This window comes from Ambystoma mexicanum, chromosome 10 (assembly GCF_040938575.1).
Source record: "Ambystoma mexicanum isolate Mex_15411 chromosome 10, UKY_AmexF1_1, whole genome shotgun sequence".
Classification (NCBI taxonomy): Eukaryota; Metazoa; Chordata; class Amphibia; order Caudata; family Ambystomatidae; genus Ambystoma; species Ambystoma mexicanum.
Window position 1 is genome coordinate 1,622,096,100 of NC_090932.1, and position 12,442 is coordinate 1,622,108,541.

The window sequence follows — 12,442 nt, forward strand, 5'->3', positions numbered from 1 at the left end:
TCCAGATGTCTCTGTGCTACACTTCCTTGCCACAGGCACGTACCAGCACACAGTGGGGCAGCTGCATGGCATCTCACAGCCATGTTTCTCCCGTGTGCTCAACCAGGTACTAGACACCCTCCTGAAACATGCAAGTTACCACATACATTTACCACTGACTGTGGAGGAGGTGAATGCAACCAAAATAGCATTCTATGCACTGGCAGGCATGCCAAACGTAATAGGTGCCCTTGACTGCACCCATGTGGAGCTGCTTGTCCTCCATGCTGTGGAGGTAGTGTACCGCAACAGGAAGCTCTACCGTTCTCTAAATGTCCAGATGGTGTGCGATGCAAGCAGAATCATAACGCATTGCTGTGCAAGATTCCCAGGCTCCACACATGATGCCATGGTGCTGCGCAACTCCATGCTTCCCCGCTACATGGCACGACACACTGCAAAACATACCTGGCTGCTGGGTAAGTCCAACCACAGGGCCATGAGGGGTGTCGATTGGGGGAGGACCACAAGCACAGGCACCCTGACTGCTGGCTGGGCCATGAGGGGTGTCGATTGGGGGTGGGGAGAACCACAAGCTCAGGCACCCTGACTGCTGGCTGGGCCATGAGGGCTGTCGATTGGGGGAGGACCACAAGCACAGGCACCTTGACTGCTGGCTGGGCCATGAGGGGTGTCGATTGGGGGGGTGAGACCACAAGGACAGGCACCCTGACCACTGGTTGTACCATGAGGGGTGTCCATTGGGGGGGTGAGACCACAAGGACAGGCACCCTACCACTGGCTGTACCACGAGGGGTGTCCATTGGGGGGGTGACCACAGCGTCCTGGGTGCCTAAAACTGTGACCTCAATGAATTCGACAGAATGTGGGACACAGCCAATGGATGCAGATGTGGAATGCCTACACAGATGTGCATAAATGGAGGCAACATACACAGTGCCCACACCAGCACATGCATCTGGAACATCACCAGACATGAACCACACGTACCACAATGCACCACTCTGGAGTCACAATGCATGAAATACATGAGCGCAACAAAGTGAATCACGGGTCATGCAGCTATGCCTGAGATGATTCCAACCTCCACACAGGGGAAGCTCTGTCACTGCACCCACCCCACTGGTACACCGCAGACCAGTATACCTGTCCAGGCACCTTAAGGGACACCTCAAAATGCAATGGGTCAAGCATGGAAACTATTGCAATCGTCAATCAGTTACCACCACTAACATATGATCAAGTGGTGCAGGACCCATGCACAGTACCTCAGTCCCTCCATGCCAGTACACACCGAGCCTCATCACAGAAAGGTGTCCCACCACCGGCAGACCATACCACCAATGCCATTGTGCCTCTGTCATATGGGGAAAAGCTTTGATGGACATCTACATGGTGACATCAAGTAGTCTAAAGCATGATAAGCAAACCACTGTGTATCATGAAGCACATCAGACAAATGTGTCATGATGCATTGTACATGTAGTGTGAATTCCCATTTGCAACACACCCATCAGATGCGAGTACATCATGGACCTTTTGACTTCATTTGTGTGAGTGCTGTATCTGATGGAAACGTCACTAAGACGTGAACAGCACCCATCCCCCAACCATGGATCACCACTAAGTACACTTACCTGGGTCTCACTAAAAGGAAATGTAAAGTGCAGTCAAGAGCCATCTGTGGCATGTGACCATGAACACTGTACAGGCAGTGCACACAAGGAATGACCAAAATATTCACACGGACACTTTCAATTGCTCCCATGCAGGTGGTGCTGGCTATCCCCTGAAGCCGTGGCTCATGACCCCCATCAGGCAACCAGTCAACAGGCATGAAGAGGACTACAATCGTGCACACGTGCGCACTCGTGCCACGATTGAGCAGACTTTTGGGCTGTTGAAGGCCCGGTTTCGCTGCCTCAGCAGGTCGGGTGGGGCACTCCTATACGGGCCAGTGAAGGTGGGCAAGATAGTGTTGGTATGTGCCATGCTGTACAACATGTGCATCCGGCGCAATGTACCCCTGCCCCCCGACACAGGACCCGATTCCACCTGAAGATGAGGATGAGAATGGGCAAGAGGCTGCAAATCCCCCACCGTATAATGTGAATGAAGGACGTGCAGCACGCCAAGAATTGATTGCACAATACTTTTGATGGACTGGGAAACGCAAGGCACTAGGCATGGGGAACTCTGGCCGCTGGGCACTGTAAAACATGAAATTGACACACTCAAGAAGCAAAGTCCAGTCATGTGTTTTTCTTGCGCATGCCAACTGTATTAATTCGATGTGAACTACGTACATGTAACAAGAATCATCGTGCACCCCTTTCCCCGAAAATTCACCACACTACCCCACCCCAAAACCCCAACAGACACATCCCTCACCCCCAACACCCCCACCACACCCCAACACCCCTCAAACCCCAACTGCCCCCACTGCAACTACAATTTGACTCCCTCCTGCAATGCACATGAAAGTCTGGCTACTAGCGCCCCCTTTTTGGAAGAGGGGGTTGAGGGTCTGTGCGACCCAAACAGCGAAGTGACGGACAGGCTTGTCTGGGGTCGTGTTCATGGATGGAGCGGGTTGCTGGTCTCTTTCTGCATTCCTCTGTTCGGCTATGGCGGCCACCAACTGGTGACGCTGGGTCATGGCTGCCATCCCTTCCCGCATGTGCCATGCCACGTGGTACACAGCCTGGCTGACTACCCCGGCATTATCCTGCAGGGCTTCCTGCATGGCCCGGTGGATGGCATCACTGTCCGCCACATACTGCCTGACCATGTCCTGCATGGCCAGCTGGTGCTCTTGCATGCGGGTCAGCCACCCCTACAGGTCCCTGATGCTTTGTGCTGCAGGTGGGTGCACGGGAGGTGGGGTGTGTGGGCTTCTGGGGCTGTATACTGCTTGGTCCATGTCATCCACTGAGCTGTGGCCACCTAAGCCGTGTTCCGGTGAGTGCCGTGGGGCAGCCTGCATGGGTGGGGTATTGTCCTGGTCTTCATGCATGCTGTTGCCTGCGGTGTCGGCCACCTCCTCCTCCTCCTCACTGTGTTGTGCTGATTGGGCCGCTTCACCCAGATCACTAGTTGCTGTTGATTGTGGCTCCTCCATATCGCTGGCCACTGGGCATACAAGCTCTTCCACCTGAGGTGGTTCCTGTGCCCCAGATGTGTTTTTTTGGTGCAGGGCCTTTGTTCCAGGGGTGCCTTTTGGCTGGTGTACCTTGCTGCCACCAGTGGGTGTTTTCTGGGGTGCCTTGCCACCAGCAGTGGGTCTTTGCTGGGGTGCCTTGCTGGGTGGACGTTGTTGATGCTCGGCCTGCTGGCCAGCCTGTGTGTCCTCTTGGTTGGGGGGCTGTGGCGTGGTGGCTGTGGGACGCTTCTGTCCTGCGCTTGATGTTGAAGGCCCCTGGCTGGAGGCGGCAGCGTCACCTCGGCTCCAACGTGCAGTGGCTTTCTTGGGTGTTGGGGTGCGTTCTGACTCACTGTCTGATCCTGTGCCTGTAGGGGACAGTGAGCAGGGCATCAGTCATAGGTCATTGTACATCCTATATACATCGATGCAAGTACATTCTGAGTCCTGTGCATTCTCGTGGACATGTTGGAGGGGCAGGCATGGTGCTTAGGGGAATTGGGGTGGGGATGCAGTATTTGACCATCCTTCTGGTACAGCAATGTTGTGCATGGTGTATGGTGGGTGGCCTACAGGTGTCTCGTGGTTTGCGGGTTGTGGCCTTGCATCAGGGGCGGTGTGTCATATGTTGTTTAGATGTGGGACAGATGTGCTTACACTATGTATGTATATTACACATTGCTGTTTACACTGCGTGCATGGTAATGGTGGGTGGCTGAAGTGTGCAATCTGCAGTGCTGATGTGTGCACCGTGCCATGGGATGTCACAGTGGTCAGGCCTTCCGCTGTACGGTGATGTGTGTGTGCTCATGCAGATGGTGGATGTGTTGGCAATTGAGGACTCATGTGGGTTGTGTCAGTGGGGTTTGTTGGGTGTGTTTGTGGCAGGGACAGTGAGGTTTTGTAGGGGATGACTTTAGGTGGGAGGTGATGGGGCATCTATTTGCTCACATCTACTTGCCATTTGGACTTCGCCATTGAAGTTGGGGTTGAAGGTGTGTGTTGTGACTTTTGTATTACGCTAAGGGTCACTCACCATCATCGGTCGGTTTTGGGACTCCCATCTCGGCATCACCCACACCCTTGATTGACTCCATGTCCATCACCGTGCTGCACGTCTCCTCCCACGGTGCCAGCTTTATTGGGGATGGTGCTCCTCCTCCTGTGGCCATCCCCTGGCTGCGATTGGCAGAGAGGAAGTTGCGGACCCGCAGCTGCAGGTTATCCCACCGCTTTCTGCAGTCACGTACAGTGCGGGGTGTTGTCCTCACTGCAGAGACCTTTTGCACCACCTCCTTCCACACAGCTTTCTTGTGCATTTGTGCTTCCCAGCACAGGTCTGCGCAGAAAACGACATCTGCGTGTTCCACCAGGGTATCTGCTAGCATGTTGAGCTCCACGTCGCAGAACCTTGGCTTTTGCCGCCGCACTGTCACTTGCCTCGAAGCCATGTTACTCTGCTTGCTTCCACACTGCTCACTTCTCTGGTCTAGGTGCTGTTGGCTGAGGATTGTGTTTTTAAAGATGGCCACCAGTGCATTTCCCATTCCGGCGTGATGACGTTGCTTCTGGTGCCAGTATTGCCGGCATCGGGGTGCCGGTACTTGCGGCATCGAGGATGCCGTACCGGTGTCTGCAGCATCGATGATGATGCTATAGGGGGATTGGGGGTCCTTAATGACATGCCAGAGCAACCGTTTCTGGCATGCCGGAATGCGCATGCACACTGACTCAGAATCTACCATAGATTCCAGCAGCAGTGCTACACGGACACGGTTGCACCGGAATGCTGGTAATTTGATTTATTTCTGCCAAACTCGTAATATGGCCCAGTGTCTTTAAGTGTGTAGCAATTTTTCACAAGATAGCTGCAATCAGGTGAGAAGAGAGTAGCAAATAAATGAAAGAATGGCTACTTCAGACAAACACAGAAAACAGAAGTCAAATTGAAGGTTGGTAATTATTTTTGTATTTATGATGCAAAAGGGGCTTGATTTGGCAAGGGTATAAAAAATGTTTAGAATAGGCACACAATGTAGTTTTATGGTAAAAAGGAAGGCACATGGTAAGAATTGGTGCCATAGTTTAGAAGAACAGGGGTAGATTAGATTGAGCGTAGTGGGGTAAAGAGGGAATGATGTGCAACAAAATGTTTAGTTTGTCTCAACAGGATGATCACAAAGCACAGAAGGAAAAGACCATGGTCCAACACAATCGGGAGAAAGATGACGAAAGAAGGACAGAATGAAGCATTTACAGCTGAGCAGGAAGCATTTACAGCATAGCAGAATTAAATTTACAGCTGAGCAGCACACACGTTCAGCAAAGCAGAGCAAGCACGTTCTGCTAAGCAGGCGAAGACTGTTCAGCTGATCAGAGAAAAAGGCTAAGTATAGGCCTAAACATTGTACAGGTCCAATAAACAAGCTTGTTCTTATGTACACCAACGAGTCAGAGACAACCTATAAGTTAAATTGGCTGAAAGTAGTGAGAAATGATCATACATAAACATTTTTTGTTAGCAGCAAGGAAATAGAATTTAGGTTAAAAAGTAACTTGATCTCCTTGCCAGTCCCCGAATGACTTTTGTCTCTATTTCGATTACTAACAGGGATCCCTGAGAAAAGACATCCTCGTCTGCTACGGATGCACCCAGGAGATGGAAAAGACGACAACGGACCTTTTTAATTATTGTATTGTTTTAATGTGTTGAGTACCTCTATATTTGAGAATGTCGACCTAGATGGACAATGAAAAAGTCCCCTGAAGGGACAAATAATATGTATCTAAATATGTTTATTGTAAACAAATCAGGTTCCAGAAGGCTGATCACACAGTAGAACAATTGTAAAGAAGGGAGAGAACTAATAGCTTTGATACGCAAAGAACAAGAAGGTCTGATATAGTTTCTCTAGGAGGCAGGGATGTCCAGAAAATGGTTACATGTAGGTTGTTTAGAAGGCAAGAAAATGTTGCTAGGGCACGCAAAACAAGATTTCTAAGGGGATGGGTTGTCAGGAAATGTACTGATAATAGAGACATACTTATTTTACAAAGACAACTCATTCAGTTTTATATTACAGATGGACAACGAGGTACCTGTATGCCTCAGAAGAGAAGATTAATATCGAACCACAAGAGGAGAGAGAGAAGTCACTGAGGAACCCAATCACACGCCCAATTTCATTCAAAGTTGTTGTCTGCAAAAGACTCTCCCATCCTTGTGTTCCCTTGCTAAAATGCCCCCTCTTTTGTGCTTATTTGAACAATGGATCTGAGTGCTCTATGAAAAAAGAGACACTCCAAAGTGGAAGAACTGGCCTGTGAAAGTAAAGGGCCCAAGTACTTGCTGCAAAACAGATCAAGAAGGAGGACAAAATCGACAAGACACAGATGGTCCGCGGATGCCAAACCGAGATGAGTCTGTTGGAAGACATCTGAGTTGAAGATGTATTGATGAGAAGAAAAATATATGTTGAACTGAAAATATGCATGGGCAAGACAATGGGAACCAGGAAAGAAATTGTCGTTCATGGGGTGGGAGTAACAGAAAGGATGTGGACTTTGAGCCACGATATGGCTAAAATGAATGAATACAAATGGCTAATGGGTTACCTCAAAGATTGACTAAACTCTCGAGTCGCACAGTGGCTGTAAAATTATCTGAGGCATATAGTTAGTTTAAAGTAAATCTGGGGAATGAAGCTAGGGCTTAAAAAAGAAAATAAGAGTAGTTTTAGGGACACATACATGTTTAGACTAGGAGAGTATAATGTGTTAGTACTGAGGTTGTAGAAATGTGGTAGGATACCTCTTAGATTGAAGTAAATTGTTTAGAGAAAAAGGTGATTAGGCCAGAGATGTGTAGGTACATTGAAAATTGAGAAGGGTGGACATGGGTGTAGTTGTAAGTATTGAGTAGATGACTAAATACTATACAAGAGGGGGGAGTGTAAAGGAATGACTATCCCCTCCCCCTCAAACTGAATGTAGTGTAGATAGACCCACTCCCGCTCAAACCGAACATAGATAACTTGGTGGGGTGATCAATGACTCGAAATGTTGCAGAAACTAGAATTGTAGTGCCATACAGAGAAGCGCTTTTAAAGAATGATTCATGTTTATGAGGTTATAATGTTTTCAGTGATGGAATGCTTGTTATGTAGTACATGCTAAGGGTATATTACTAAAAAACTAGACTCGAATCAGACAAGGTATCAAAATATGACCAGAAGTAGGGTGATCCACCATTTTGTGATAGGTCAGGCATTTTGTAATGAGGACAACCATTTTGAGTTTGAGACAGGGTCAGGCACCTTAAGATTGATACTGAAGCATATATATAAGTGAATTTCTATAGAACCATGCTGAAATGAGAAAAGAATTACCTCATGGTAGTTCAATAAGAGTTCAGTAGTCAATGACATAGAGTCTGGACTTCATATCTCTAATCTTAACAGTGTACTGTGTGGGAGTGAGGTAACAGTCAAGGGAGGAATGTGGATGATGCATTCAGCTGGTTCAATTAGCAGAGAGGATACAGCTGATGCCCATATTTGGGCCTCTGGGACAGGAAACCATGATTAAGTTGCTAAAAATGTCCCGGGATTGATGTAATTGGTATTCCATTTTAAAGGTCATGTACAGCACACACAATATGAATCAGATACAGATGTAGTAACGACATGGGAGCTTTGTAAACTGGCAGCCCAGTCAGCCAACCCTAGAGGAGGAGGGGGCTTGTCTTGGAGTGCCTGAACCAATGAGAGTGTTCTGCATCACACATAAGGAACTGAGCCAAACAACAAGTGTATAAAAGGCAGGATTTTACTCATAATTGTAGCAGAGTCCAGAGATGTTCCTGATGAAGTGTCCTGTGTATCGCCTGTTGGAAATAAAACCTGATGACTTCTTGCAACTTGCCTGAGTGTGCTGCTTGCTCCAGAGTGTCTCTTTCTGATCCCAAGAAATTCTGAGGCCCAGAGTGTGGGGTGGTTGGACCATCCAGAACACAATGCTCAGAGAATTTCCTTAACCAACTCTGACAGAAGGCGGCTAGAAGCTAACACTGGTCCTGTCAATAATCAAAGGGATGAAAGGGTGTCAACCCCCTCTGCCGAACCACAGAAGCCGAACAGTTCGACCCTCCCACCGTGGTTGGCGCAGGTGCCTGGATATTAATAACACAGGAAACCACGTTGCAGCCAATGGGGGGGGGGGGAGAAGGAGTTTATGGTGTGTGGACCGACAAAGGAAAGGTGGGGGAAGAGAAATCATACATATACATACTAACTAGCATACTCCAAAACTTGTATTCCTAAGCCTAACCTCCAAGGCCTATTAATTACTACTCTAGTCTTACTCCTGCCGCCTTACATAACCTATAAGCCCATCAACTGCTTAATCACCCTAGCTGAACATAAATGTACATGTAACAAAGTCTTGACTCACAAACAACATAAAGTTCACATATCACGTTCCAAATATGAAGCATACAAAACATCAAGCTGTATGGCACAAACAAGGGGAGCTCCCTGTGGTGAAAAAACAAAACACATGGCCCTTTGGGCTAGCAACATAAAACAATACATTTAGCAGCGCTCTTCTGTTTTGCCATGAAAGAGCCACCCTGCTCAGCATGTGATAATTTCTGTAGCTGCACTACCCACGTGCTGCTAACCTCAAAAGTGTGTGTGTCACCGTAAAGTTCACCATTCAGAGAAAAGAAAATACATGTCTGCAGTTTCCTTCATGCATACATGGCTCTTGTTTAGAAAACCCAAAATGACCTGAGCGCCGTAGGAAACACTTGCCCCAATAGTTTAGAACAATATGTGCTGTAGCTCTTCCTTAATCAGCATGTAACAGTCTGTAAAGGCACATGTGCAAATAGCGTACGTGACACACACAAAGAATGATGCTACTCATAGCTCAGTGAAATTACTCCGTACTTATCTGAGCGTCCAGGTGCCTCGTGAGAACACCCGGACACCGTAGAATGAAGCAGAACAGTTGGTTAGTGCCTTCGTTGCTCACCGCCGCGGGCCAGACCCTGCATTAGCATAACTCCGCTCTGAATAGTAAAAGCGAGGTGATTGCTAGAGCCGATGCTTCTCACCTCCGTGGCCGGGGTAACTGGGTCAGTCTTCTTGCTGCATCACATATCTCCCAGATCTCCACACAAAACGCTGTGACCGCCCGTGCTGCCATCATTAATTATCCGCGCCAGACCACCGGCGGCCGGCGGTTTTATTAGGCCTTCAATCATGCACAGCTGACCCACCGCGTGAAGCCCAAAGAACTACACGTGAGCCCATAGGATGATGGGAATAATAGTTCAACAGCTATTTCTTACCCTAAACTTGCCTTTTTCTGCCCCAAACCCAATTCCTGACAGGTCCATTCTCCAACTGCCACTCACTTTGTAATACTTGCTTTCCTTTCTCCTGACCCTGCCTCACCGTGAGCTGCACGGCCTCAAGTTTGGGGCTGCTGTTGACCTGATTGAAAAATAACCAAGGACAAAGTTTGGTCTCCAGTCTCCTACATCTCATTAACTCAAAGGGAGATCTTCCCATCACTGAATTACTGCCTGTCTGCAATACCTCCAGAACAGTTCCTGGACAGCTCCTTCACATTCCATCTCACTAGTTAGGGCTGCTTGGTGAGTCTGTTTCAATGTCTTGGAAAACCTTTCTACCTGTCCATTACCTGATGGAAGGTACACTGACATCTTAATGTGACAAATACGAATCACAGGAAAGCTTTCATTTCAGCAGAATAAAATTGGACTTTCTTATCTTTGACAAGACAATCTGGACTGCTGGAACCCAATTACTCTGGATGCAGTGAGGGCATCGACAACTCCTACCTCCGGCCACTTGGTGAAGTATCCACTAATACAACAGCATATTGTTTTCCCACAGATAGCCCTGAGGAGTCTCATTAGATTGAGACAAAACTTGTTCCAACCAGACTGGCGAAGGAGACCTGGGTTCATAGGAGAAGTCCTAACCATGAGTGCATGTTGGAACATTGACTTCTTGCATGAGCCAACAAAGTCCTCAGCCCCAACAGCACCCTCCTAGGTTAGAAATTCCGGTTTCATGGCAAGCGAGGGACCCGGGACTCTGTTGAATCTTAGGTATTTTAGGGATCAAAGAGTTACATGGTCAGATATAGCGCTACATGAGTCAGAACGTGTATGTGTCAGTAGAGGAGAGCGGTGGCAGCAGATGTGTAGTTCTCTTCAGAGAAGATGGTGTAGTGAGTAAATATTATACACTCTTTTGTTTAATTATTGATTGATAAAAATTCCACATCCCAGAATGGGGACTGTATGATCACCCACATGAATTGTACATTAACCAGAGAGGCCATGAAGGCCATGCGTTACAAGCATGGATCAAGACTCGGCCAACATGATTAACTTGAGAAGGTCAATGCAAGCAGTTTGATGTGTGACCGTCCTGGGTGAGAGAGACACAAGGAATTGTTTTAATACCGACGAGCTGCACTCACAGAGTATCAGCAACGTGACATCCCAGAACTGCAGGGTTACTGGACAACAGGTGCGTGCAGTAGCGGAGTGAAGAGGAATGACTAACCCCCCTTAAACTGAATGTAGTAGAGACAGACCCCCCCCCTCCTCCTTAAACCGAGCGTAGAAAACCTGGCAGGGTGATTAATGCCTTCAAATGTGCAGAAAACTAGAAATCGTAGTGCTTGCAGCAAAAGCGCTTTAAAAACCGAGTTATGTTTATTAAGTCAGAATGTTTAAGTAATGAAAGACTAAATAGTACATGCTAAGTATATTGTACTAAAAAACTAGGTTTGAAATGGACCAGGCGTCAAGAAATGAACAGAAATATGGTAATCCACCATTTTGCGATAGGCCAGCACTTTTAAGGCCGCACATTTAAGATGGATACCGAGATATATATATAAGTGAATTCTGTAAAACGGTGTTTAAATGAAAAAATAACTACTTCTTGATAGTTCAAGGAGAGTTCAGTAGCCAGAGACGGGACTTTCTGGACTCTTATCTCTAATCTTAACAATGTATTGTGTGGGAGCGGTGTAACAGTCAAGGGAGAAATGTGGATGACGCATTCAGCTGGTTCAATTAGCAGAGAGGATACGGCTGATGCCCATATCTGGGCCTCTGGGACAGGAAACGATGATGCAGTTGCTAAGATTGTCTTAGGACAGACGTCAGTAAATGTTCCCATTTAAAAGGTTAAGTACAGCACACACAATCTTATCAGCAACAGATGTGGATATGAGATGGGAGCTTTTCTGAATTGGCAGCTCAGTCAGCCAACCCTAGAGGAGGAAGGGCTTGTCTTGGAGTGCCTGAACCAATGAGAGTGTTCTGCATCATAGACAGGGAGCTGAGCCAACCAGAAAGAAAATAAAAGGAGGGACATTTTATTACTTGGGAGCAGAGTTCCAGAGATGTCCAAGATGTATGAAGTGTACCAGCCTGCTGGAGCAATAAAGCATGATGACTTCTTGAACCAAGCCTGAGTGTCCTGTTTGTTCCAGTGTCTCTTCCTGACCCTAGAGATGCCAATGCCCAGCAGATGGGGGTTTTTGGGACGTCCAATACATTTGGCGAGCCAAGCCAGGACCTGAGCTAATGTCTCCAGGACTGACGGACCAAGGGAAGATGAGGTAAGCTATACTGTCCTGCCTGGATGGGGGGGAAATAATGGCTTTGGAAGACAGGTGGGGGAGGGCAGACTGCAGTTGCCCTAGCCAGTAGAAGAGAAGGGACATGCATTCATGACAATATGCCAGAAGGCCTTGACACTAGGCTAGTGAAGGAGACTATTTATTTTTGGCAAATCTTCCAAGAAATCTTAAAATGAGTACAAATCCGAGGGTCTTGCAGGCTTGATAGCCTGACAGAGGGCCTTATAATCCCTTGGGTTGGGGAGGCTAATGTTGGGGCACCCCCCTAGAAATTCTTTGGGTACCCCACTTGAAAATGTTGGGGTATCCCATTTGGGCCATTTTTTGGGGGGTGGGCATTTTTGGGGGGCCATTTTTAGAAATCTATTTTTGAGTTAAAGTTTTAACAGCTTTTAGAAACAACTTTAAAGCACTCATGGGGAAACCCTCTAAGAAAAAATATTTTGAGATTATCTATTGACAGTCTTTCAAACACAAGATGTACTAATTGTAGGGAACCTCCCTAAGTATTTTGTCTTTAAAGAGTAATGTTTTTAAGTGTAATATAAGTAGTTTAGAAAAATTAACAGAGAATGGGAATTAACTCAAGACGGTGAGCATTAA

The 12,442-nt window shown here is 47.3% G+C and overlaps 1 protein-coding gene across 1 annotated transcript; it reads right to left on the bottom strand.

Annotated features, from left to right (window-relative positions):
- Positions 1–2,836: 2,836 nt before the first annotated feature.
- LOC138493078 (myb-related transcription factor, partner of profilin-like) lies at positions 2,837–4,689 on the bottom strand. Its single transcript, XM_069620298.1, has 2 exons — positions 4,179–4,689; positions 2,837–3,510 (listed from the first exon to the last, which is right to left on the bottom strand). Exons 1-2 carry the CDS (start codon positions 4,687–4,689, stop codon positions 2,837–2,839), a joined length of 1,185 nt encoding a protein of 394 aa, XP_069476399.1.
- Between the last annotated feature and the right edge of the window lie 7,753 nt (positions 4,690–12,442).